Source organism: Vulpes vulpes, chromosome 2 (assembly GCF_048418805.1).
Source record: "Vulpes vulpes isolate BD-2025 chromosome 2, VulVul3, whole genome shotgun sequence".
NCBI classification, from domain to species: Eukaryota; Metazoa; Chordata; class Mammalia; order Carnivora; family Canidae; genus Vulpes; species Vulpes vulpes.
Genome location: NC_132781.1, coordinates 102430423 through 102455934, shown reverse-complemented (window position 1 = coordinate 102455934; position 25512 = coordinate 102430423). Strand labels below are relative to the sequence as shown.

At 38.4% G+C, this 25512-nt stretch overlaps 1 protein-coding gene across 1 annotated transcript in view; it reads left to right on the top strand.

Annotated features, from left to right (window-relative positions):
* Nucleotides 1-25512, top strand: part of LOC112912790 (uncharacterized) — a 143780-nt gene that overhangs the window by 29210 nt on the left and 89058 nt on the right. Inside the window, exons 8-13 of the mRNA XM_072742372.1 lie at nt 679-793; nt 951-1124; nt 6464-6570; nt 10320-10390; nt 13194-13227; nt 18718-18787. Of these exons, the coding sequence (XP_072598473.1) occupies nt 679-793; nt 951-1124; nt 6464-6570; nt 10320-10390; nt 13194-13227; nt 18718-18787 (571 nt within the window). The remainder of the gene's footprint in view (nt 1-678; nt 794-950; nt 1125-6463; nt 6571-10319; nt 10391-13193; nt 13228-18717; nt 18788-25512) is intronic.

Genomic DNA, 25512 nt, shown 5'->3' with positions numbered 1-25512 from the left:
GATATTAAAAGGTGACAAAATGAGCATCTTGGAATCATTGAAATAGAGTATTCGTGCTCATCCTTAAACGTAGCTGCAAAGTAGGCATAATTGGATCATTTTACCTAATTGTAGTGGGTCTTTGTAAGTTGTAGTAATAGCTATAGTAATATTTGTGCTAGGAACTAGTATTCTAAATGCTTTGCATGGATCCTCATTTAAGGATCACAACAAGAGGTCTTGTGAGATAACTACCTTTTATTTTATTTATTATTACTATTGTTTCATAACCTCTATAACCAAAAGGGGTCTCGAACCCCTGGCTCCCGAGATCGAGTGACATGCTCTTCAGAGTGAGCCAGACAGGCAACCTGAGATAACTATTTTTATGCCCATTTTGTGGATGAGGAAATTGTGATAATGCTAAGTGGTCACTGTGAAGCGACAGAGTTAAAGTGGGAATCAAACCCAGGTTGAGCTGCCTCCTGAGGTCATGCTCTTCCTAAGCAGATAGGCTTCTCTTTTAATAGAGCGGTGAAGAATCACTAATAAATATTGTACTTTCTTCCAAGGTAAACTAATTCTTTGTTTTGGAGTCATGAGAATAACATAGTATTTAACATTTACAATTCTATGAATTAGTTTGAATGTTTTGAAAAGGTACACTGTAATTTCCTGACCAGTCCTTTCATGCCACAGGAGTGCTCTGCACTTGGCCTGTGCCAATGGCCATGAAGATATGGTGAAGCTCCTGTTAGATCGGAAATGCCAGCTAAACCTCCGTGATGGCGAAGACAGGACAGCTCTTGTGAAGGTGGGTGGTCACAGCTATGTCGGCCTGAGGTCGAATGTATTGAAGTCCTTGGAATGAACATTTGTTGTATTTAAACATAACTCATTGGTGAAACTTGTGGCATGTTTCCTTTAAGTTCCCAGAATTTACATTCTGTCTCTTGTTGTAATGCTGACAGGCTGTACAATGCCAAGAAGAGGCATGTGTAACTCTTCTCCTGGAACACGGTGCTGATCCTAATCTGAAAGACAACAAGGGCAACACCGCTCTCCATTATGCAGCCCGTGAAGAGATTCTCTCAATTGCAGAGAAGCTGCTTTTAAAAAACGCAAATATAGAGGCCAAAAACCTGGTACAAATCAACTTTTTTTTACAACGTATTTGACATCATAAATAAATAAGTAAATAAATATATTTATATAGCTACAAAGGTTTATATATATATATGTGCATATATATGTCCAGAGGTACATATATATACGAAGACATTGGCACTGAATTTTATACAGTAGGTCCTGTCATCATGGAAACAACTCCTAAACCAAGGCAGGAGGAGGGAAAGAAAAAAGTAATGCCTGAAGAAAGGCACCATTTTGCCTGCTAGCCACCCTTCCACCCCAGAAAGAAAATCTTCCCATTGGTGCCTGGGTGTAGATGGTGCCCTCAGAGCCCACAAAGGATTGAAGGCCTAGAGGGGAGTGTGGTGATGGTGGAGGCTGAAAGCTGTGCAGGGGCTTAGGAATTGGATGCTTCTGGGGATGAGTAGGAGACCATGACCCAGAGGAGTAGCTTGGGTGAATGTAAATGGGAGGAGAAAGCAGCAGGTTGTAATAGGCCTTGGGCGCTCTAGGCCCTAAGGTTCAGAAGATGAGAGCAGGGGGATCAGGTCATGACATCCTACAGGGGGCATCTACTTGCCCTGGTAGCCACTCTGCCAGCCACGTACCACGTTGAGGCCTCCCATTCCGGAGAGTAGCTCCTGCTCAGCCTATGTAGTTCCTCAGTGGGGTGGTAGGTGTCCATGGGGAGCTGGTGCTGACCACACTTGCCAGGCTCCCTGTGCTTTCTTTGACGTGCATTACCTTCAGTCGCTGCCCTTGCAGAAACTCTGTTGTGTGCCATAGATAGGGTCGATTTTTCATATTTGGAAGCTCAAGCATTTCCGGATGAAAATATTTTGAAATAATTGTCTAAGCTAATTGCCTTCGGCTCAGGGCATGATCCCGTGGTCTCCCGAATCGAGTCCCACATGGCACTCCTTGAATGCAGGAGCCTGCTTCTCCCTCTGCCTGTGTCTCTGCCTCTCTCTCTCTCTCTCTCTCTCTCTCTCGGTCTCTCATGATTAAATAAATAGAAATCTTAAAAAACCAAAAACTGGAGAAGAAGAGGAAAGAACACAGTATAGTATTTTGCAGCTATAGCCACTTAGGTAAGAGTCTAAACTCTGCTTGCAAATCTAGAATGTCTTGATGGGAAGGAAGTAAGGAGAGTGTAAATAATGGAATCAAGTTGCATTTTGAGTTTACTACTCCTTGTTCTACCTCTAGCCATGGAAATTGAATGAAGGTTTGATAAGTGACTCATTTCTGTTTTTGTCTGAATCCTTAAGTGATAGGGAGAATTGGCCACGTAGGTGAAAGAGGGGACTGACATGGTTGTGTACTGTGCTAGTTCTCAGCTAGACTTGTGCTGGTGAATCACAGTCAGCTAGGGAGCTTTAAAAGAATTTACAAGCCAAAACTGTCCCGTGAAGATTTCGACGGAGTGAATCCAATAACGTGTGTACGCAGAAATTTGGAAGTAGTTTTTTGAGATTCTGATACAACTCTTGGCTAAGAACTACTGAATGGGTAGGTATACATATACAAATTTGGAGATGTAAAATAAAAAACAACTGATGTTTGATACTGGCTACTTCCTTCCACTCTCTCCAACATTAGCGTTTCATCTGTCTGTATCTCTTTGAGAATTACAGATGAAAATTATTGGTCATCTCTGTTGGCTTGAAAAATAATTACCTTTTCTTCCAACTATCAGTCATTCACTGGCACCCAGATGGGAAGTCTTTATGAGTAGTCTTTTAATAAGTAGAGTCTGACCGTTTAAAGATTTTACATGTTTTGCTACCATTCTGTTATTAGAAGCAGGGTTTTCCCAATTGCAGCAGTAGAAATCCGTGAACCTTCCTTTTTAGTTGAAGCTGTGCGATAGACTATCTTAGGATGTCTTTCAAATTCATAGGGCCCTGGCATAGTCACTACTGTGTTAAACATTCAGCATGTAGTTAGTGACAATACAGATGGTAATTGTTTTAATAACTTTGCTTCAGCATTCCTCTGAACTCCTGTCTGTTTGGCTAGCAATCTGAGGGAAGTAAATACAAATAGATTGTAGTTGAAACAAGCATTGGAAAATTCTGACAGTAGGTGTTAATGAGTCTTCACAGCAATTTTCCTTAGAAGGTGGGGCCTAATTTGTTGGGAAAACATGATCCTGATGCTTTAGGAAAGGTTTGATGTCCAAGTATTTGTTTTACGCACAGCCATTGGAAACAGTCACAGCAAATAGAAAAACACAAGTAGGCTATAGACTAGATGTGGCCCCCGGATGTATTTAGTTTCCACTGTCAGTTGAGCTAACATTTAAAATTATGACACGCATGTAGAACTCTGGATTTTGAGCTTTTCTTATAGATCACTTCTGGTACCTTCAGCCCATGCTGCTGTTTGGTATGCTGTGCAGAGGCTGTCCCTTTATATGAGGCGTGTGTCTCCAGTTTGCTCGTGTCCCCGACTAGGTTCTTCACTGACTCGTGTCACCTGCTTTGCCTCCATAAGCATTGAGTTTACCATTACTGTTTTATGGTATATGTTGACAAAGATTTCAAGATTTTCAAGACACTCCATATTAATTTATAATATATATTTTGTATTTTATGTTAATTTCTTAGGATTGGGATTGATATTTCTGTTTCTTCGTCTCCTTATTTTTTTCATTACTTTATTCAGTAATTGAAGAGAGACACACAGAGAGAGGCAGAGAGCTAGGCACAGGGGGAAGCAGGCTCTCTATGGGGATCCTGATGTGGGCTCGATCCCAGGACCCTGGGATCACCATGCTCAACCACTGAGTCACCCTCTGCCTCAGGATGAATTTTCCAAGTTAAAATTTAAAAGATTTTTTTTGAAAACCATTTTTTCTTTAAATGTACAGTAATCACGTTCCTTTTGGAATATCTGCAAGTCATATGAGGTTAATCCATTTTATTTGGATATATTATGCATATTGCAGAGAATATTAAATAATTTAGTAGTATTGATTGTGCTAAAAATAATCTATGTAAGCCAGTATTAGAATTTTTTTGTTAAGATTTTTTACTTAAATTCATTTTACCCATCTATAAAAGCACAGTGCTCGTCCAGTATTCCTATTTTTATTGACAAGCTGCTATATTTTTATTTCTGATTTACTCGTTGCCTAAAATACAGAATAATTTTAAATAGTAATCACAGTAAAAACTGGAATCCTTAGAGGATTTTTTTTTTCCTTAGAGGATTTTTAGAAGTGGATATGCCTTACGGGTCCCAGAATTAATATATTGAGACCAAATCTGATACTGACTTATTTCATGTAGCGTCATACCCTAAGTCAGTCAGAGGAAGACAGTTATCATATGGTCACATTCATTATGTAGATGGTAGAAACAAAACAGAGTATCAGAGGGGAAGAGAAGAAAAACTGAAACAAGACAGAGTGAGGGAGACAGACCTTGAAACTCTTAATCATAAGAACCAACCTGTGTGTCCCTGGAGGGGTTGGTATGGGTGGATGGGGTAACTGGGTGATGGACGTTACAGAGGGCACATGATGGAATGAGCACTGGGTGTTACATAAGACTGCTGAATCACAACCTTTTACCTCTGAAACTAATAATACACTATATGTTATTTAATTGAATTTAATCAAAAAGGTAAAAATGAGAAAAATCTCATACTGAGCTTTCTAACAGTTAAGATAAAGCTTTATCATTGTATAATAGGAGAAAGTCCAAGGACTATTACTTATTTGTTTCTTTTAAATTTTATTTTTTTCAGTTTGCCACAATAAAGTATAACACCCAGCGCTCATGTCATCATTTGTGCCCTTCTTGACCAAGGACTGTTTATTCTATTTAAAAATATTTTATTGATTTATTCATGAAAGACACTGAGAGAGAGGCAGAGACACAGGCAGAGAGAGAAGCAAGCTCCATGCAGGGAGCCAGACGTGGGACTTGAACCTGGGGCTCCAGGAACACACCCTGGGCTGAGGGCAGGAGCTCAACCTCTAAGCCACTCAGATTTCTCAACCACGAACTACTTAGTATTAAGCATTCAATGTTCAGTTGAAGCTTGTTTATTTTACTTATTCTTTTTCTATTTTTGATTTCTCCTAAGTTTTATTTACATATTTTAGAGAGACAGCTTGTACATGCACAGGCTTGGAGGGTTGGGTGAGGGGAAGAGGGAGAGAGTATCTTAAACAGACTTGGTGCTGAGTGCCAGGGGAGCCCAGAATCCAAGGTGGGGCTGGATCTCACCACCCTGAGACAAAACCAAGGGTCACTCAACTGGCTACGCAACCCAGCTACCCTGAAACCTAGCTCTTTTCATTCAGAGTCCATCTCCTTAGTGACTCGTTAGTGACTCAGTGTTTTGTGTTGACATCTGGGATCCCTATACCATTGATAGAAGAGAATCAAGCAAGTTTGTACAACCTGGAGAAAACCCTCGCCTTTATTGGAAAGTTTATTGGAAAGCTATATCCCCGAGAACTCTTATTTCTCAAGTATTAATGTTTGCTACAAAAAATAAAAGGAATTGTCAAATGGGGATAAGCAAATGTAAATGGAGTTCATTTGTGCTACATGTATAGTGCGGTTTTGAATATTTCACAAACATAGATGATCATTGAATCTTTCTTCTGGTGTCTTCCAGTGCCTTCCTTCTTGCAAATTATGTATTCTTTGGAATATAATTGAAAAAACACTATTCCAGAGATATCCATTAAAATCAATAACAATATTTTAAATATTAACTACTATGTTTTAGAGAGTGGAGATACAGAGATTAAAAAATCACCCCTGCCTTCGAGAAGCTCTTGGTTTAGATGGTGTGGAATAGAGCGTACCATGGTATATTATGTGAGAGAAGCAAAGATTCTTGGAGCCAGGCAATGTTTGAAGCGAGTTTGTAGAATGACTTCAGATAATCTATGAAGAGGTAGCGGAGGTCTATTTTTTTTTAATTTTACTTTTTAAAAAGATTTTATGTTTTTGAGAGAGACAGAGAGTGAGCGAGCAGGAGAGAGAGCACGAGTGGAGGGGAGGAGCAGAGGGAGAGGGAGAAGCTGACTCCTTGCTGCAGAGGGAGCCCAAGGTAGGGCTCCCCCCTGAGACCCTGAGATCATGACCTGAGCTCATGAGCTGAAGGCAGATGCTTGACCAACTGAGCCACCCAGGCTCCCTGAGAAAGCAGTCTTTTAAAAAGAAGGAGCAGGTGGTGAAAACACAGAGGGGTGAGAAGGAAGGGGCTAATTTTATTTGCTTTCTACAATATATGTTTTAAGTTTAGCAGAATGTATAGAAATTTTAAAATTTAGCATGCGAATACATAATTTTATAAATTGTAAGTTGTTTTTGCACTTTTACAGGATGGCCTCACACCACTTTTAGTTGCTCTAAATGAAAACAAAGAGCAAATGGTGAAATTTTTAGTAGGAAAAGGAGCACGTCTACTTGCAGGGGATACGGTTAAAAGGTAGAGTATTCTTTTGTTTTGTTTTTTAAACCTTACTCTTTTGTCTTGAGTGGTAACAATTTCTCATGTCATAAATTTTATCTTAATAAGATGATTAAGTTATAGTCATATAGTGAAAAATGTCAGGATGTCATCTCTTAGGTAGAAAGCAATTATTCTGACAGGCCAACATGAACAGTGTATAGCAGAATTCCTATTTCTTTGTAATATTGATTGATGTCATTTGCAATAGTTTTTTTGCCATAGGATTTTATATTAAAAGGGTTTCATATTAATATTATTAGTTTTATAATGGGGACTCCCAACTTGTAGTTTACTTTATGACACAATTCTGGATATCTGAACTCTTTTATTAATATTTTTTAAGATTCTGTTTCATACTTTAAAAGATATATAATAAGCATAAGTAGGAGTTGTTTTGTTTTTTTGGATGACTCTTTGCTTTATTACTTTTTGTTGAAGAATACTGATGTTGTTAGATGATCCCGAAGTGGTTACCATTAGCAGATACTCTGGGTTCATCAGTTTTTATACTTTTTCATGTCCAGTATGTTTTATCATTTTCATTTTTAATTGGAATGGATTGAAGGATGAAAGAGAACCTTAGGTGAATAGACTCTTCCTTTAATGAGGAGAAATCATAGGTGAGTGATAAAGAGAAAAGAGATGGACTTTAGATTCACAGAAGACTAGGTTTAATCCTTAGCTTGCCTCCTTGCTGGGTATGTGACCTTGGAAACATTACTTACCATCACCAGATACATTTCCTGATATGAAAAGGAGGATAATAATATATCCTTCAAGGGTGGTTGTGTGTAAATAATTATATATATATATATAATCATGTAATTTAGTGCCTACCACATGCTTAACTTAGCATCATTAACTGCAACTATGACTGTTTTCTTATCATTAGTGTGAATATTACTGTTTTAAGCCTACAGATAGCTTTTATACCGACCTGGCCTCCAGGTGGTTTGGAGGTACAATGTACCAGTTTAAGGAAGAGATGGGGATTTTTAAAATGATTTTATTTATTTATTCATGAGAGACACACAAAGAGAGGCAGAGACACTGGCAGAGGGAGAAGCAAGATCCGGAACTCCAGGATCACGCCCTGAGCCAAAGGCAGACACTCAACCGCTGAGCCACCCAGATGTCGCAAAATGGGGAATTTTTTTAAAAAAACCCTTCACCTATTCAGATCAGTGACCTCGGCATAGTTTCTTGTTCATCAGAGGGTTTTAAATTAGCAACTTCTACTATAATACCCAAGTGGAACCAGAGGATTCTTTTTTTTCGCTTCATTTTAGCCGTGGGGTTAATTTACAAAAATGAACACTTGGACATGTTAGTGGTCAATTCTGTAGCAACATGTGAGATATTACCCTGATGAAGTATATCAGATTAGGTGCTTAAATACTCTGAGTTCTTAAGGATGAAGTTATCTCTCTGTTATTTTAGACTAGCCCTTATGCTTGCTGTAAAATATGCTGTAAAAGATGAACCATGAAATATAGTCAGTCTTCTCTTTAGGAAGGTTTTCCTAAGATGTATATAGATGGACTGCAGAAGAATATGCTATTATTAATAGTGTTAATATGTAAGTGTTTACATTAAAATGCTAGTTTACTGGGATACCTGGGCAGCTCAGCGGTTGAGTGTCTGCAGTGGACACAGGGCATGATCCCGGGGCCTGGGGATCGAGTCCCATGTCTGGCTCCCTGTGAGGAGTCTGGTTCTCCCTCTGCTGATGTCTCTGCCTCCTCTCTCTCACTCTGTGTGTGTGTGTCTCTCATGAATAAATAAATAAAATCTTTCTTCAAAAGTGAAAATAACTTAAAACATGCTAGATATTTCTCAACTGAGGTTTAAAATATAGTAAAATAGTGTTACTTCCTATGTAACAGCTGAGAAGGTATAATTTGATTCAGCACTTTGGGATGGCAGTGAGTTAGAGCCTATCATCACCCAGAAACCAAGCAAAAGGCTAGAGTAGTTAGAAGTAGCAATGAGTGCAGGATTCTTTATGTCAGGACTCTTGAGACCTTTATGCTTAGGGATCCTCACTGTATCTGTTTCATTCCAACTATAACCCTTCTGCATGTGGTTCACATAATGTTATACCTGGGTGCTTTTTAAAAAGATTGATTTTTTTATTTATTTATTTATTTATTTATTTATTTATTTATTTATTTATTTTTATTTATTTAAGAGAGAACAAGCACAAGTGAGGCGGAGGGGTGGAGGGAGAGGGAGAAGCCGACACTCTGCTGAGCTGGGAGCCCAACACAGGGCTGGATCCTGAGACCATACCTGAGCCAAAGGCAGATGGTTAACTAACTGAACTACCCACCTCAATGTCTGTTTTTACTAAAGAGTTACTTGTGTCCTAAGATGTTCAGTTTCATAGGAAACTGTATACTTTTCCTTGTGGGTTATCGCCTATATTTTCCCCCTTGAATTTTCCGAGAACCTAAGGATTTCCCTACGACCAAAGAGACAGTCCTCTTTCATAAGCCTTTTGGATGGAAAAAAGGACATACTCATCATTCTGTGGTTTCCTTTGATTCTGTTCCTGCAACATTGCTGTTGAAACTGGTTCTGCAGTCCAGTCATGATTGGCTTTTGCTCATAGGATGCCCTTGCTGATCCTCATTCCTCGGTGCTCATGATGATCCACACTTAGAATTCAAACTTAGAACCCTTTTTTGGTTATTACATATGCTTATATGCTCAGCTGCTATTCCAAAGCCACCGGCGTGCTGTTCTGGCAGCTGGGCCTTCTGGCTTTAGCCCCCATACACCCTTCCCTTCACACTCAAAAACCTTACGTGGAAACCATATATTAGCCCAGACCTTCATAATGAATTAACCTTCGAGGATTTTGTTTGTCTTTTCTGCTAGCAGACTTTAGTTAGGACCATTCTAAACTATTAAAGAAGTTCAAATAATACTACGAGACTCGACTTTCCTTCCCCTTTGTTCCTACATCTGTAGCCGAAGGCTGCTTTATTTATTTTTTTTAAGATTTTATTTTTATTTATTCATGAGAATACACAGAGAGGAGAGAGAGAGAGGCAGAGACACAGGCAGAGGGAGAAGCAGGCTCCATGCAGGGAGCCCGACATGGGACTCGATCCTGGGTCTCCAGGATCACGCCCTGGGCTGAAGGCAGTGCTAAACCACTGAGCCACCCGGGCTGCCCCCCGAGCCTGCTTTAAATCCTGTGGAATACCTTTTTTTATTAGGTCATGGAAGGTCTCATATTGCCCTTCCCAGAGTTGTGGGCATCACCTTGCCTGAGAGGCCACGTTTTGGGTATAATACCTGATTAAATCCTCCTAACGGCCTTGTAATAGAAGATGGTAAGATTCCTGTTTTATAGAGGAAGACTTTGAGTGGAAGAGAAGTGGCGGGTCTAAGAACAAAAAAACTGCTGGTTTTCGAGCTGGGACTTTGGGATTTGAGACACTTTCCATTATGGCATTCTAACTCTTAGTTTACTGAGCAAAATGCCTTCAACTCATGACTGGTTCACCTTACTTTTGTTTCTCCTTTAATTATAATTACATACTTGATAAAAGTTTTTAGAACTAACAAATTTGAAGTACCTATTCGGGTAATTTAAGTTTTGATGTTAACCCTGATATTCTTTGAAAAATCTTAAGAATTTGATATATCTGGTAAATATTTTTCATATCAGTATTTAAAAAGTCTCATTGTTTATCACTCTTTCTTATACGTAGCAGTGACCAACTAATTTCTGAACATAAAGAAGAAATGAAACCTGAAAATTCTTCACAGAATCATGATCTAGGTACGATTTTTTAGAGTGAATTACCTATGGTGGTCCTAACATAGATGAAGTCAGAATAAGGCAGTTTTGATAATGAAAGAGCAATGAAAACAAAATGAAACAAATCCGATGTGTAAATTGCATGGGTGTTTGGTTTCTTAATTTCTTTCTCAATAGTCTAGGATTCAGAATTTGAGAAGTTCTTTTTGGTAATTTAAAATATGAGGCAGTATTGTCTGAAAATAAATTCGTTATCTTAGTATTTTTTAGATTTTATTTCTTTATTCCTCAGAGACACAGAGAGAGAGGCAAAGAGAGAGGCAGAGGGAGAAGCAGGCTCCATACGGATGCCTGATGTGGGACTCAATCCCAGAACCCTGGGATCACAACCTCAACCAGTGAGCCATCCAGGTGCCCTCATTATTAGTTATGATACTTAAAATCCCATGGGATATCTTTGTGTAAATAAGGAAAAAAGATTTTCAAGTTAGTATGTTTTATGTTTCCTCTATAAACATGTTATAAAAATTATACTGGTTATACAAATGGCATTTTGACTTTTACAAGTGGATTTCATTTAGTAAATATTATTATAGTGTGATTTGTCTCATTATCCTTAAAACTGGAACTCTGCAATACCTTGCTGGTCCTTTACACAAATGGCAAACAATGAGAACTGCGAAACTTAGCTAGTGTGCAGCAATACCAATGAGATTGCTTGATTTTTTAGGTGATGACCTATCCTACGGAAGCCTGTTGAGGAGCACAGGTTATTTTAGATGCTGTTGCCATCAACGCAATCTCACTATTAGTGACTTCACTTCTCTTAAGTCAGAATGTGATATGTTGACTTCATTAGGACAATGTTCTCTCCTGTTTGTTGCATAATACTGTAGTTTTTTGGAAATAAGATACTCTGTTATCATTAGTCAAAATATGATCATAATAAATATTCAAAAAGGGCAACTTGGGCTCAACAAATTATAATAAAAGCACAAAAATGTTCGCAGTAACAAGGATGTTATCGTTGCTCCCCAGAGGTGGCACCTAGTGCGCTGCATGGTCTGAAATGTAGGAAGAAACCTTTAACTTAGTGGATCTCTATCACAGAAATTCTTTAGGTTGGCTTTGGTTTTGCAAGTTATAAGAAGCAAAGATGGAATAGAGTTTTGGTCTTTCAAGGTGCTCATAGTAGAATAGAGCTGTCTTTGTGTTGTGTTTTTTTTTTTAAGATTTTAATTTATTTATTCATGAGAGACAGAGAGAGAGAGTTAGAGATATAGGCAGAGGGAGAAGCAGGCTCCAGGCAGGGAGCCCGACATGGGACTTGATCCGGGAAGTCGGGGATCAGGGACTCAGCCAAAGGCAGACACTCAACCGCTGAGTCACCCAGGAGTCCCTGTCTCCTTTCCTGCTTGGCTAATTAGCAACAGCTTCAGGCATATTTTCACATGACAATATCCATGACCAGAAGGACTGTGTTTGTCTCTGTGTTTCGTTTATATAGGAAGAAAACTCAGCCTATAAGACTAACATTTTATAGGCTAGGGAACATGACTTGCTTGTTCCTAAACCAGTCACTGGTAAGTCAGGTACTGTGATTAGCTTAGAATAATCCTTTCTCCTTTTGCAGCTGGGGCAAGACCACTTTCTTTGTGTATTGGGACACTAAATATCCAAATAAAGCTGTGGTTCTCCAGCAAGAATGAAGACTATGGAATGGCTGTTGGGGAGGGAGCCAGCAGGGATTGATAGGAGAATTTCAAATAGAAGAGTAATCAGATTAGATTTGAATTAGGGCCCTTTGGTTATGGCATAAAATGGGGATCACCAAGCTTTTCTTAAAAGGGCCAGATAGTGAATATTTTAGGCCCTGGGGTCTCACACTCTGCCATTGTCGTGTGAAAGTAGCCATAGCAATATGTATTGAAATAGATGTGACTGTGCTCCATTACAACTTTATTTACAGAACCAGATGGCAGGTTGGATTTGGCCTGTGGCCATAGTTTGCAGGCATTTCCTGTGGAGGATAGATTGAAGAATACCAAGTTAAAGATACTAGAAGACAAAGGAAGCTTTTATTTCCTTAGCCAAGTATCATTCCATTTTGAAATTTTCAGCCCTCTCTACTGAACAAGTCAGGAGGCTCAATTCATTCCATTTAAAATGTTGTTCTTTTTCTCGGCCTTATGTCTTTCTCTAGAAAAGGTTTTGAGAAGAGTTTATTTATTTATTTGAAAGATAGCACAAGCGAGGTGGAAGGACAGAGGGAGAGAGAAAAGCAGACTCCCTGAGGGTCTCCACCCAGGACCCCAAGATTGTGACCGGAGCCGAGCCGAACTTTGTGATGAAGTGTTTCATCCTGAACTTAGCAGTCTTCCACTGAGGAGCTGGAGAGGTTCCATCGTGTTCCAGCCAAATATGTCTAGTCTGTTTTAACTGCTCCTAGTAGTGGAAGTCCAGGAAAATCATGCTATTTAAGTTTGCCATTGTCACTTTAGGATAATGATTCTGCTGATGATACCATTTCCTGTCAGTCTCATAGGGTTTGGTTACAATAATGGTCATTAGAAACATCCACTTGTATGTACCACATTCTGATAACTAGAATTCTTTTCTTGCATTGGTAATTATAGAGGAGAAAATGAGATTTCTTAAAGCATTAACTGCCTACCAATAGTACAATTAATATCCACTGTAGTGTGGTTTCCAGGTGTGGTCCCAAAGGAATACTTTTTAACAAGTCATCATCTGTCTTACACTTTTAATATTCTGTATTTTTCTATTGTTGACTTAAAATGTATTTTTCTGCTTTCTTTACTAGTGGCTAAGAAGTCTGAAGAAGTCGCTTTAAGCCGGTAGGACTTTTATGGATTTTTTAAAAATGACGTGTTAACTAAGGAAGTGGAGAGGAAAGGATTTGTTGAGTGTTGTCTTCTGGGCTAGACACTATATTATGTGCTTCATACGTATTACTTATTACTTATTAGTCATTGCAATAGTTTCACCAAGGAGCTGTGTTGTTATAGCCTACTTTTTATTAACTAGTCAGCTGTAGTTCAGGGAGATGGATAAATTGACCCAGGATTCCATAGTTAATGAGTAGCAGACCCATGATTTGAATGTTAGCCTGTGTGGCTCCCACGTACATGTTGTGCCCCTCAGCAGCACTGGAATTAAGATACAGATCTTAGATCATCCCAGAATGTCAAATTTCATTACATGTTAACTCTGATTTAGAGTTTTCTTAAGAACCAGGCAAGTCCAAGCATTTTCCTAATATATTTGACACAACTAGTGATAGCTAGACGTAATTATTGCAGTGGTAACTAGTTTCTTGTTTTTACTGTCAAAGATTTTGGAGTGGATCTCAGTTACCTATGGCCACAGTACCATAGCTTTTACATAAGCAAGCCCTAATCTGGCAAGCTCTTAGATATAGTGACGTCTGCTCTCCTTGAGATGAATGATTTTTCTGAAAGTGAAGGATATGTAATCTAGGTATAGACCATGTAACGTTAATTAAATTTATCATCTATTTAGAGGGTATTTCTAAACAGTTGTCTATTGACTGACTTCTGAGTCTAATTTTCCCTTTAGGCTGGCACCCTTGATAAGTTCTGTGAAGCTTTTTCTTTTTTTGTAGACTTGTTTGCTTTTCTCCATGTCCTTTCTATACTCTTTTCTTGATTGTTTTGTAACTTTCTTCTCCAATTTTCTTGCTGTTTCTTTTATTCCATTACGTTTTATCATTTCTGCAGCTAAGGATTCTCCATTTTTCTAAAGACAAAATGAAAAGCAGATAGAATTTCAGGGTTTTAAAGAATCTTAGAGATGTGTTAATCAAAATACTCTCTGATGCTGTAACCCATGTTTAACATCCTTACCACGTGGTTGTTGAAGTGGAGAATTTGAAACTCAAAAGGGATTAAAGTGACTTACTTGAATTTGATAACTGACAGAAATGAGATTTAAATTTAGATTTTTTCCCTTTTCTCTCATCTTGTAGGTAAGTGATTTAATAAAATAAAGATAGGGAGTGGGTCTAGTGTACACGAGACGGGAATTAGCAGGAGAGGGCATGTTTCAAGAAGAACCACACTGGGTTGAATAGGAAAAGAGTTTTAGAAATGATGTCAGAATATTGGGGTTTATGACAAGATAGACAAGGATCAATTACAAAAAGAAAGAACACAAGATATTGGGTGTTGTTTATAAAAGCATATTAAAATAGAGCGTTCAAGAGAGTCCTGAGCAGCATTTCTTTTTGTTGGTTTATTTATTTATTTATTTTAATTTTTATTTATTTATGATAGTTATACACAGAGAGAGAGAGAGAGAGAGAGAGAGAGGCAGAGACACAGGCAGAGGGGGAAGCAGGCTCCATGCAGGGAGCCTGACTTGGGACTCGAACCTGGGTCTCCAGGATCATGCCCTGGGCTGAAGGTGGCACTAAACCGCTGGGCTACCCAGCTGCCCTACTTCAGAGTTTCTGTTGAGAAACATTAAAATCAGTTCAGCCACTGGCAAGAGTATTTACAGCAAATAGGAATGGGATATCATCGACTTCTACCCCACCTTACAGAAGGCGGGTTAGATCCTCTCAAATAATGGGGGGAATGGAGATTCTGAACTATGTAAATGTATGGCCCAAGGTCACAAGGTCTTGTGATCACTCCACCTCTTTTCGTAATTCTCTGCTGCCCTTCCTGTGTATGTGTAGGGTTTGGTGGGGTAGGACGAGCTGTCAGATCAATAACGGAGCTTCATTTGGGTAGTTGGTAAGGTGCCTACATTGAGATGACTGCATGGATGACTCAGACTCCATTTAGCTGGTCCTCCAGGAGCAGGAAATGGCTCCTATTCTTGGTCATTTGAGCCTTTCCTTGTTTTGGGAATCTGTGCCTTGGCAGGCTAAAGACTTAAATGTTGGAGAGTGCCACTGAGCCCTGCAGAGGAGTAATCCAGGAGTGGGAGCTCACAAAAAGAAAATATTAGGCAGTGTGTGGGGCAATAGAGGCACAGATATCAGGAGTATTTTTATAGAAGTCTCTCTTCTTGGGTATCTGAGTGCCCTTGATGATTTTTAAGGTCTTGCTAGTTTATGTGGATGCAAATACGGCAGGACTTGTGAAACTTGGAGTTTATAGTTTTTAATCTTTTAATCTCTTCAGGAATAGTATTCCCACTAATAACATATAAATTTGTTCTTTAACATCTGTAGATAGTTCCTTTTCAAAATTTAAGTATAGTTGACACAACGTTATGTTGGTTTCATGTGTACAACATAGTGATTCAGCAGGTCTATGTTGTTACCCCATGCTTACCACAAGTGTAGCTATCATGTGTTACTGCATATTGCTATTACAATACTATTGACTATATTCCCTATGCTGTACTTTTATCCCTGTGACTTACTATAACTGGAATGCTGAACTCCCACTTCCCTTCACCCATTTTTGTCTGTCCCCCACCCACTTCCCTTCTGGCAATACAGAATTCTCTGTACTTACGGGTCCGGTTCTGCTTTTTGGTTGTTTGTTCATTTGTTCTGCTTTTTCGATTCTACAAATAAATGAAATCATATAGTATTTGTCTATTTTGCTCTGACATATTTCACTTGGCTTAATACCCTCCAGGTAATCCACATTGTTGCAAATGGTAAGGTTTCATTCTTTTTTATGGCTGAGTAATATTGCTGTGTGTGTGTGTGTGTGTGTGTGTGTGTGTGTGTGTGTGTTATACATCTGTTGATGGACACGGGTTACTTTCATATCTTGGCTGTTGTAAATAATGCTGCAATAAACGTTGGGGTACATATGTCTTTTCAAATTAGTGTTTTCTTTTTTGGGGGGTAAGTAAGTACCCAGTAGTGGATTACTGGATCATGTGGTATTTCTATTTGTACTTCTTCAAGGAAACTCCATTTTGTTTTTTACAGTGGCTACCCCATCACCAGCTCACGAGTATTCCTTATTCTCTGCATCCTCACCAATATTTTTGTGTGTGTGTTTTTTATCTAGCCATTCTGACAGGTGGAAGGTGATAATTCATGGTGGTTAACTTTTGTTCAGTTAGCTGTCAGATATTTCAGAGAATTCCTTACCTGTCACACTTAGTTATGGGAACTAAAAATGGGCCTTTACTGGGCATTTCACAGGTTAGGAGAGGTGAAAGGAAAGTAGATAACTAAACCCTTTTTAAAAACAGAGGCCAAGGGGCCTCTGGCTGGCTCAGTCGGTTAAGCGACTGCCTTGGGCTTGGGTCATGATGTCAGGGTACTGAGATAGAGCCACATATAGGGCTCTCTGCTCAGCAGGGGCCCTGCTTCTTTCCCCTCCCTCCACCTGCCTCTCTGCCTACTGTGCTCTCGCTCTCTCTCAAATAAATAAATAAATAAATAAATAAATAAATAAATAAATAAATAACATCTTAAAAAAAATAACACAGAGGCCAAATTTTGAAAGACCTGCATTCTGAAAACATTGGTGAAAGCAATTGAGGATGACACAAAGATGTGGAAAGAATTCCATCTCATAGATTGGAAGAGCACCTATTGTTAAACTGTGTATAGCACCCAAAGCAATCTACAAATTTAGTGCAATGCCTACTAAAATCCATCGACATGTTTCACAGAATTAGAGCAAACAACCCTAAATTTATATGGAACCACTGAAGACCTCAAATAGCCAAAGCAATATTGGAAAAAGAAAAACATAACTGGAGATATCTCTATGCTAGATTTCAAGTTATATTACAAAGCTGTAGTAATCAAAACAGCATAGTATTGGCATTAAATGGATACAAAAATCAGTAGAATAGTATAGAAAATCCAGAAATAAACTATAATGATATGGTTAATTAATCTTTGACAAAGGAAGAAAGAATATCCAATGGTTTGAAAAGGCAGTCTCTTCAATAAATGATGCTAGGAAAACTGAATGGGTATATAAAAGATTGAAACAGGACCACTTTCTTTCACCATTTACAAAAATAAATTCAAAATGGTTTAAAGATATAAATATATCACATGAAACCATTTTATCCTTGAAGAGAGCACAGACAATGATCTCTCTGGTATTAGCTGTAGCCAGGCTTGTTTTTTTTTTTTTTTTTTTTAATGTCTCCCGAGGCAAGAGCAATAAAAGCAAAATAAACTGTTGGGGCTACATCAAAATCAAAAGCTTTTGCAGTGAAGGAATCAATCCACAAAACTAAAAGGCAACCTTGCAGAATGGGAGAAGACATTTGCATATGACATATCTGATAAAGGATAGTATAAGAATATAAAGAACTGATACATCTCAACACCCAAAACACAATCCAGGTCAAGAATGATCAGAATATATCAGACATTTTTCCAAAGAAGATGTCCAGTTGGCCAACAGACATATAAAATGATGATCAGCATCACACGTCATCAGGGAAATGCAAATCAAAACTACAATGAGATAGCGCTGCACACCTGTAGAATGGCTAAAATCAAAACCACAAGAAACAAGTGTAGGTGAGGATGTGGAGAAAAAGGAACCCTGTTGCACTTTTGGTGGAAGTGCAAACTGGGACAGCCACCATGGGAAACCATATGGAGGTTCCTTAAAAAGTCAAAAACAGAACTACTAACAATCCAAGAGTTGCACTCCTGCGTATTTACCCAGATATGACAAACCCACCAATTCAAAGGGATGCATGCACCTCATGTTTTTACTACAGCATTATTTGAAATCGTCAGCCTAAGTATGCTTGTTGATGGATTAGTGAATAAAAAGTGGTGTGTATATGTTTATATATATACACACACATATATATATATACACACACACACACCAATATACACACACACACAATGGAATATTCTGCAGCCATTGAAAAGAATGACATCTTGTCATTTGCACGGTGAGGGCTAGAGTGTATTATGCTAAGCAGTGTAAGTCAGAGAAAGACAAATATGATTTCACTCCTAAGTAACATGTAGAAACAAAATAAAAATGAGCGAAGGAGACAGAAAAGATAGATTTACCAAGAAGAAGACTGCTATAGAGAACAAACTGATGGTTACCAGGGGGGATGTTGGTAGGAGGATGGGTGAAATAGGAGATGGGAATTAAGGAATGCACTAGTCATGATGAGCACCTGGTGATGTATGGAATTACCAAATCATTATATTGTATATATGAAACTAATGTAACACTGTATGTTAAGGATACTGGAATTAAAAGTAAAAGCTTAACCAAAACGAAGCTAAATTTTCGTATTTCAAGAAACTTCATTAATAAACAGCTGACCTTTTCCTCGATTTTTCTTTTAAAAAAATGAACTTGTCTTTGTTTTCTATTTTTGCTGTAAAGTCTTACCCGCAAAGCTGATACTGATGATTCAAGGCCTTCAAAACATGAAGACTTAAGTTCTGGTACCAAGGTAAAGTACTCTCTTGTAAAATTAATTTTCCTGCTCTGAGTTTAGTGTTGTGTATTATTTACTCTTAAAATACAAAGTGGCTTGCCTCCTGTCATTTTATGTTTTTTTAACTTTTTTTTTATTGGAGTTCAATTTGCCAACATTTAGCATAACACCCAATGCTCATACCGCCAAGTGACTCCCTCAGTGCCCATCACCCAGTCACCCCAACGCCCCCCACCTCCCTTTCCACTACCCCTTATTCATTTCCCAGCGTTAGGTGTCTCTCATATTCTGTCACTCTCACTGATATTTTCACTCATTTTTTCTCCTCTCCCTATATTCCCTTTCACTAATTCTTATATTCCCCAAATGAATGAGAACATATAATGTTTGTCCTTCTCAAATTGACTTATTTCAGTCAGCATAATACCCTCCAGCTCCATCCACGTCAAAGCAAATGGTGGGTATTTGTCATTTTTAATGGCTGAGTAATATTCCATTGTACACATAGACCACATCTTCTTTATCCATTCATCTTTCGATGGACACGGAGGCTCCTTCCACAGTTTGGCTATTGTGGACATTGCTGCTAGAAACATCAGGGTGCAGGTGTCCTGGCGTTTCACTGCATCTGTATCTTTGGGTAAATCCTCAGTGGTGCAATTGCTGGGTCATAGGGCAATTCTATTGTTAACTCTTTGAGGAACCTCCACACAGTTTTCCAGGGTGGCTGTTCCCGTTCAGATTGCTACCAATAGTGTAAGAGGGTTCCCCTTTCTCCACATCCTCTCCAAATTTGTTGTTTCCTGCCTTGTTAATTTTCCCCATTCTCACTGGTGGAAGGTGATACCTCATTCTGGTTTGATTTGTATTTCCCTGATGGCCAGTGATGTGGAGCATTTTCTCATGTGCTTGTTGGACATGTCTGTGTCTTCCTCTGTGAAATTTCTGTTCATGTCTTTTGCCCATATCATGATTGGATTGTTTGTTTCTTTGCTGTTGAGTTTACTAAGTTCTTTATAGATCTTGGATACTAGCCCTTTATCTGATAGGTCATTTGCAAATACCTTCTCCCATTCTGTAGGTTGTTATGTTATGTCAAAAAGTGTGTTGCCTGTGTTCTCCTCTAGATTTCTGATGGATTCCTGTCTCACATTTAGATCTTTCATCCATTTCGAGTTTATCTTTGTGTATGGTGTAAAAAAGTGGTCCAGTTTCATTCTTCTGCATGTGGCTGTCCAATTTTCCCAGCACCATTTATTGAAGAGACTGTCTTTTTTCCAGTGGATAGTCTTTCCTGCTTTGTCGAATATTAGTTAACCATAAGGTTGAGAGTCCACTTCCGGATTCTGCATTCTGTTCCATTGATCTATGTGTCTGTATTTGTGCCAGTACCACACTGTCTTGATGACCACAGCTTTGTAGTACAACCTGAAATCTGGCATTGTGATGCCCCCAGCTCTGGTTTTCTTTTTTAATATTCCCCTAGCTAGGGATCCCTGGGTGGCGAAGCAGTTTGGCGCCTGCCTTTGGCCCAGGGCGTGATCCTGGAGACCCGGGATCGAATCCCACATCGGGCTCCCGGTGCATGGAGCCTGCTTCTCCCTCTGCCTGTGTCTCTGCCTCTCTCTCTCTCTGTGACTATCATAAAAAAAAATATTCCCCTAGCTATTTGGGGTATTTTCTGATTCCACACAAATCTTAAGATGATTTGTTCCAACTCTCTGAAGAAGGTCCATAGTATGTTGATAGGGATTGCATTAAATGTGTAAATTGCCCTGGGTAGCATTGAAATTTTTCCAATCCATGAGCATGGCATATTTTTCCATCTCTTTGTGTCTTCCTCAATTTCCTTCAGAAGTGTTCTGTAGTTTTGAGGGTGGAGACACTTTACCTCTTTGGTTATGTATATTCCTAGGTATCTTATGCTTCTGGGTGCAATTGTAATTGAGATTGACTCCTTAATTTCTCTTTCTTCAGTCTCATTGTTCGTGTATAGAAATGCCCCTGATTTCTGGGCATTGACTTTATATCGTGCTACAATGCCGAATTGCTGTATGAGTTCTAGCAATCTTGGGGTGGAGTCTTTTGGGTTTTCTTTTTGTTTCTTTTTTCTAAAAATTTTATGTATTTATGAGATACAGTGAGAGAGAGAGAGGCAGAGACACAGGCAGAGGGAGAAGCAGGCTCCACGGAGGGAGCCCGACGGGGGACTCGATCCCGGGTCCCCAGGATCAGGTGCTGGGCCAAAGAAGGCGCTAAACCGCTGAGCCACCCAGGCTGCCCTCTTTTGGGTTTTCTATGCACAGTATCATGTCATCTGCAAAGAGGGAGAGTTTGACTTCCTCGTTGCCAGTTTGAATGAATGCCTTTTGTTTCTTTTTGTTGCCTGATTGCTGAGGCTAGGATTTCTAGTACTATGTTGAATAGCAGTGGTGAGAGTGGACATCCCTGTCTTGTTCCTGATCTTCGGGGACAGGCTCCCAGCGTTTCCCCATTGAGAACGATATTTACTGTGGGCTTTTCGTAGATGGCTTTTAAGATGCCGAGGAATGTTCCCTCTATCCCTACACCCTGAAGACTTTTGATCAGGAATGGATGCTGTATTTTGTCAAATGCTTTCTCTGCATCTATTGGGAGGATCATGTGGTCCTTGGTTTTTTCTCTTGCTGATATGATGAATCACATTGATTGCTTTAAGAGTGTTGACGCAGCCTTGCATCCCGGGGATAAATCCCACTGGGTCATGCTGAATCATCTTCTTAATGTATTGTTGGATCCTGTTGGCTAGTATCTTGTTGAGAATTTTTGCGTCCGTGTTCATCAGGGCTATTGGTCTTTAATTCTCCTTTTTGGTGGGATCTGTGTCTGGTTTTGCAATTAAGGTGATGCTGGCATCATACAACGAGTTTGGAAGTGCTCCATCCCTTTCTATCTTTCATAACAGCTTTAGTGGAATAGGTATGGTTTGTTCTTTAAACGTTTGATAGAATTCCCCTGGGAAGCCATCTAGCCTCGGACTTTTGTTTCTTGGTAGGTTTTTGATGACTCCTTCAGTTTCCTCCCTCGTTATTGGCCTGTTCATGTTTTCTATGCCTTCCTGTTGCAGTTTTGTAGTTTGTGGTTTTCCAGAAATGCACCCATTTCTTCTCGATTGCCTAATTTATTGGCGTAAAGCTGCTCATACTACGTTTTCAAAATCGTTTGTATTTCCTTGGTGTTGGAGGTGTTCCCTCCTCTCTCTCGTTCATGATTTTATTAATTTGAGTCTTCTCTCTCCTCTTTTAAATAAGTTTGGCTAATGGTTTCTCTGTCTTATTAATTCTTTCAGAGAACCAACTCCTGGTTTTGTTGATGTGTTCCACAGTTCTTCTGGTCTCTGCCTCATTGAGTTCTGCTCGAATCTTTATTGTCTTCTGCTGGGTGAAGGTTTCAGTTGCTGTTCCTTCTCCAGCTCCTTTAGGTGCAAGGTTAGCTTTTGTATTTGAGTTCTTTCCGGTTTTGGGGCGGATGCTGCTGGTCTTGCGATGTATTTCCCCCTCAGGACTGCTTTTGCTGTATCCCAAAGATTTTGAACGGTTGTATCTTCATTCTCATTAGTGTCCAGGAATCTTTTTAATTCTACTCTATTTTCCTGGTTGACCCTTTCATCGTTTAGCAGGATGGTCATTTCCTCTCACGTGTTTGAAATCCTTCCATATTTCTTCTTGTGGTTTAGTTCTAATTTCAAAGCATTATGGTCTGAAAATATGTAGGGGACAATCCCAGTCTTTTGGTATCGGTTAAGACCTGATTTGTGACCCAGTATGTGGCCTATTCTGGAGAAAGTTCCATGTGCACTTTAGAAGAATGTGTATTCAGTTGCGTCTGGATGTCAAGTTCTGTAAATATCTGTGAAATCCATCTGGTCCAGTGTATCATTTAAAGCACTTATTTCTTTGGAGATTTGTCCGTAGAAGACCTATCGAGTGTAGAAAGCACTAGATTGAAGGCACCAAGTATATGTGTATTATTATCTAAGTATGTCCTAACTTTGGTTATTAATTTTTGTTATACTTGGCAGCTCCTGCATTTGGGTCATACATATTCATGATTGTTAGGTCCTCTTTTTGGAGAGATCCTTTATTATGATATAGTGTCCCTCTTCATCTCCTACTACCATCTTTGGGATAAAGTTTAACTTATATGATGTCATTTTATGTTTGTAATGGAAGGTTGGTAGTACGTTTTAGAGACATATGGAAAGTTGAATTTTTTTTTTTTTTTACTTTGGTAAATCGGCAGAAAAAATAGGTAGGAACATATATAATGACAGCAAACTTTTATTGGGAAAAGCTTTCCCATGTTGGAGGGAACATGACATTCGGTTAGGGATCAGAATTCTTACTGTTGTGATTTTTAAATTATACTAACAATTAATTTATTGATTCATTTTATGAATTAATTTATTTATTGTTATCATGACTTTTATAATACTCATGCCTAACTGAAATCTTTAGTGGATCCAATTATTGTAGGTTTTTTTTCTTGGATACTTTTCTTTGTTGGACATTTTTTTTTTATCTTGTTAGCATATAGTTTTACCAAAGAGGACTCGGTTCTCTATTTCTATCCTTTTTGTTACATTTAGACTAAAATAATAGAAATTGTGGAAAATCAGGGATTGTTTCTCACAATTTATATTGCTATGGTATTCCACTGTGTTTTTGAAATTATTCCATTAAGAGTATAGTTAACACTCTTTATCTAAGTGAAGAATACAAGTATTGCCTAAAACAATAATCAGCTCTAGAAGGGAGGCTCTTCCTAACCCCATGGTAAAATGTCCATTCTCAGAATTCTTTTATAGTAAAGTGCTAAAAATATCTACTCATAGTCCTTGTGTCCGATGTTCAAATTTAAAATTTTAGATATTTTATAATTATTTACATATTCATTTTAAAGACCCTGCTTCATTATAAGGTAGTAGATTATGTTAGGAAACAGTCGTGCTTCTCCTGGAATACCTAAAATAATATCTTGCTTGGAAGAAGCAATTTAATATTTTTCGAATGTGAATAAGTGAGCAGACAGATGGAATTCTGTAAAATGGAATGTTATAAGTATTATGCATAATATGTCATAAATATATACATTTAAAAGTAAAGTTCAAATTTATATTTCCTTTTCCCATTTAGGATTTACAAGCTCAAATGAATTATGTTGAGGAAATAAAGAAAAAAGTAAGAAAGAATGTTATGTTTTTTAGTATCCTTCAATTGTCAACTTAGAATTTTAGATAAAAATTCCTCACCTTTTGTTTTTTTAACCCCATCTATATTACATTAGATACAGGCTTTCAAGGTATACATTTCTTCTTAGAATTCTCATTACCAGTTCTTATTCCACATGGAAAGTTGATGTGTTTGAAACATTTCTTTTTCAATTTTTTTCTCTCTCTAGTGATAATTTATACCTTCCTGGTTGTGAGAGATGACCACTATCTGAAGAATTTACTTTATGGTGAAAAAAGTAAATTCTTACTTTTTAGATTTTATTTTTTATTTAGAGGGACACACACAGTGGTGTGGGACTCGATCCCGAGACTCCAGGATCATGCCCTGAGCCGAATGCAGACACTCAACCACTGAGCCACCCAGGCATCCCAAAACTAAATTCCTTATTTACAATATTTATAAACAACTGTAGAGTAAGAAAAGTCAGTATTATTAGGGATATAGTATTAACAAAAGTCTCTTAATCTTTTTTCAATTACATTTTATAAATATATCTATTATATAAATGTTATATGTATATATAAAATAGGCGGCTGTTCATTGTATATTCCTCACTATACATACATACACACACACACACACACACACACACACACACACACACACAGAGTGAGGCCAGTGGAAAAAATGGTCAGGTTAGTATTAATACTAATTAATAATTAATTAGTATTAACTAATAAGTTAATACTAACCTGACCATTTTTTCCACAGGCCTTTTTTAACTTACATTTTTCCCTGCCTTAAGCTCATGCTTGATTGGTCACATCTTATGTTTTACTTTTTTTCTTCTTCTTCCTGCGTTTTTTAAAGGTTTTATTTATTCATGACAGACACAGAGGGAGAGAGAGAGAGAGAGAGAGAGAGAGAGAGAGAGGTAGAGACACAGGCAGAGGGAGAAGCAGGCTCCATACAGGGAGCCTGACATGGGACTCGATCCTGGGGCTCCAGGATCTCGCCCTAGGCCGAATGCAGACACTCAACCACTGAGCCACATGGCTGTCCCCCCTGCATTTTTTTGTACATGACTTTCCCGTACCCTAAGTTTTCCTTACATGGGGGAAAAAAAAACAAAACACGTTTCTTTAGTGTCTGTTCTCTCAGTCCATCTCTTTCTATGTTTATTGTCAATATTTTTGATTATGCCTTTCTGTTGTCTGTGTGTGTCTGTGGTTTTCATTCCTGAATCATTACCCCACAAGCCTTATTATTTTTCTCACTTTCCTGGAAGGAGCTGATGTTAGACAATCATTTGTCCTTAGCATTTTGACAAACAAAAGCAACTTAAACTGTTTGTAATGCCAACTTGCCCAAATAAATACTACTAAAAACTAAATTTTAGTATTTTCTCTTATAAGAGATCGTCATGCAATTATAAATAATGCAAACACATTTTAAAAAATTTAAATATAATAAAATAATTAATTTTTAAAAATATTGTATTAATTTATTCATGAGAGAGGTAGAGAC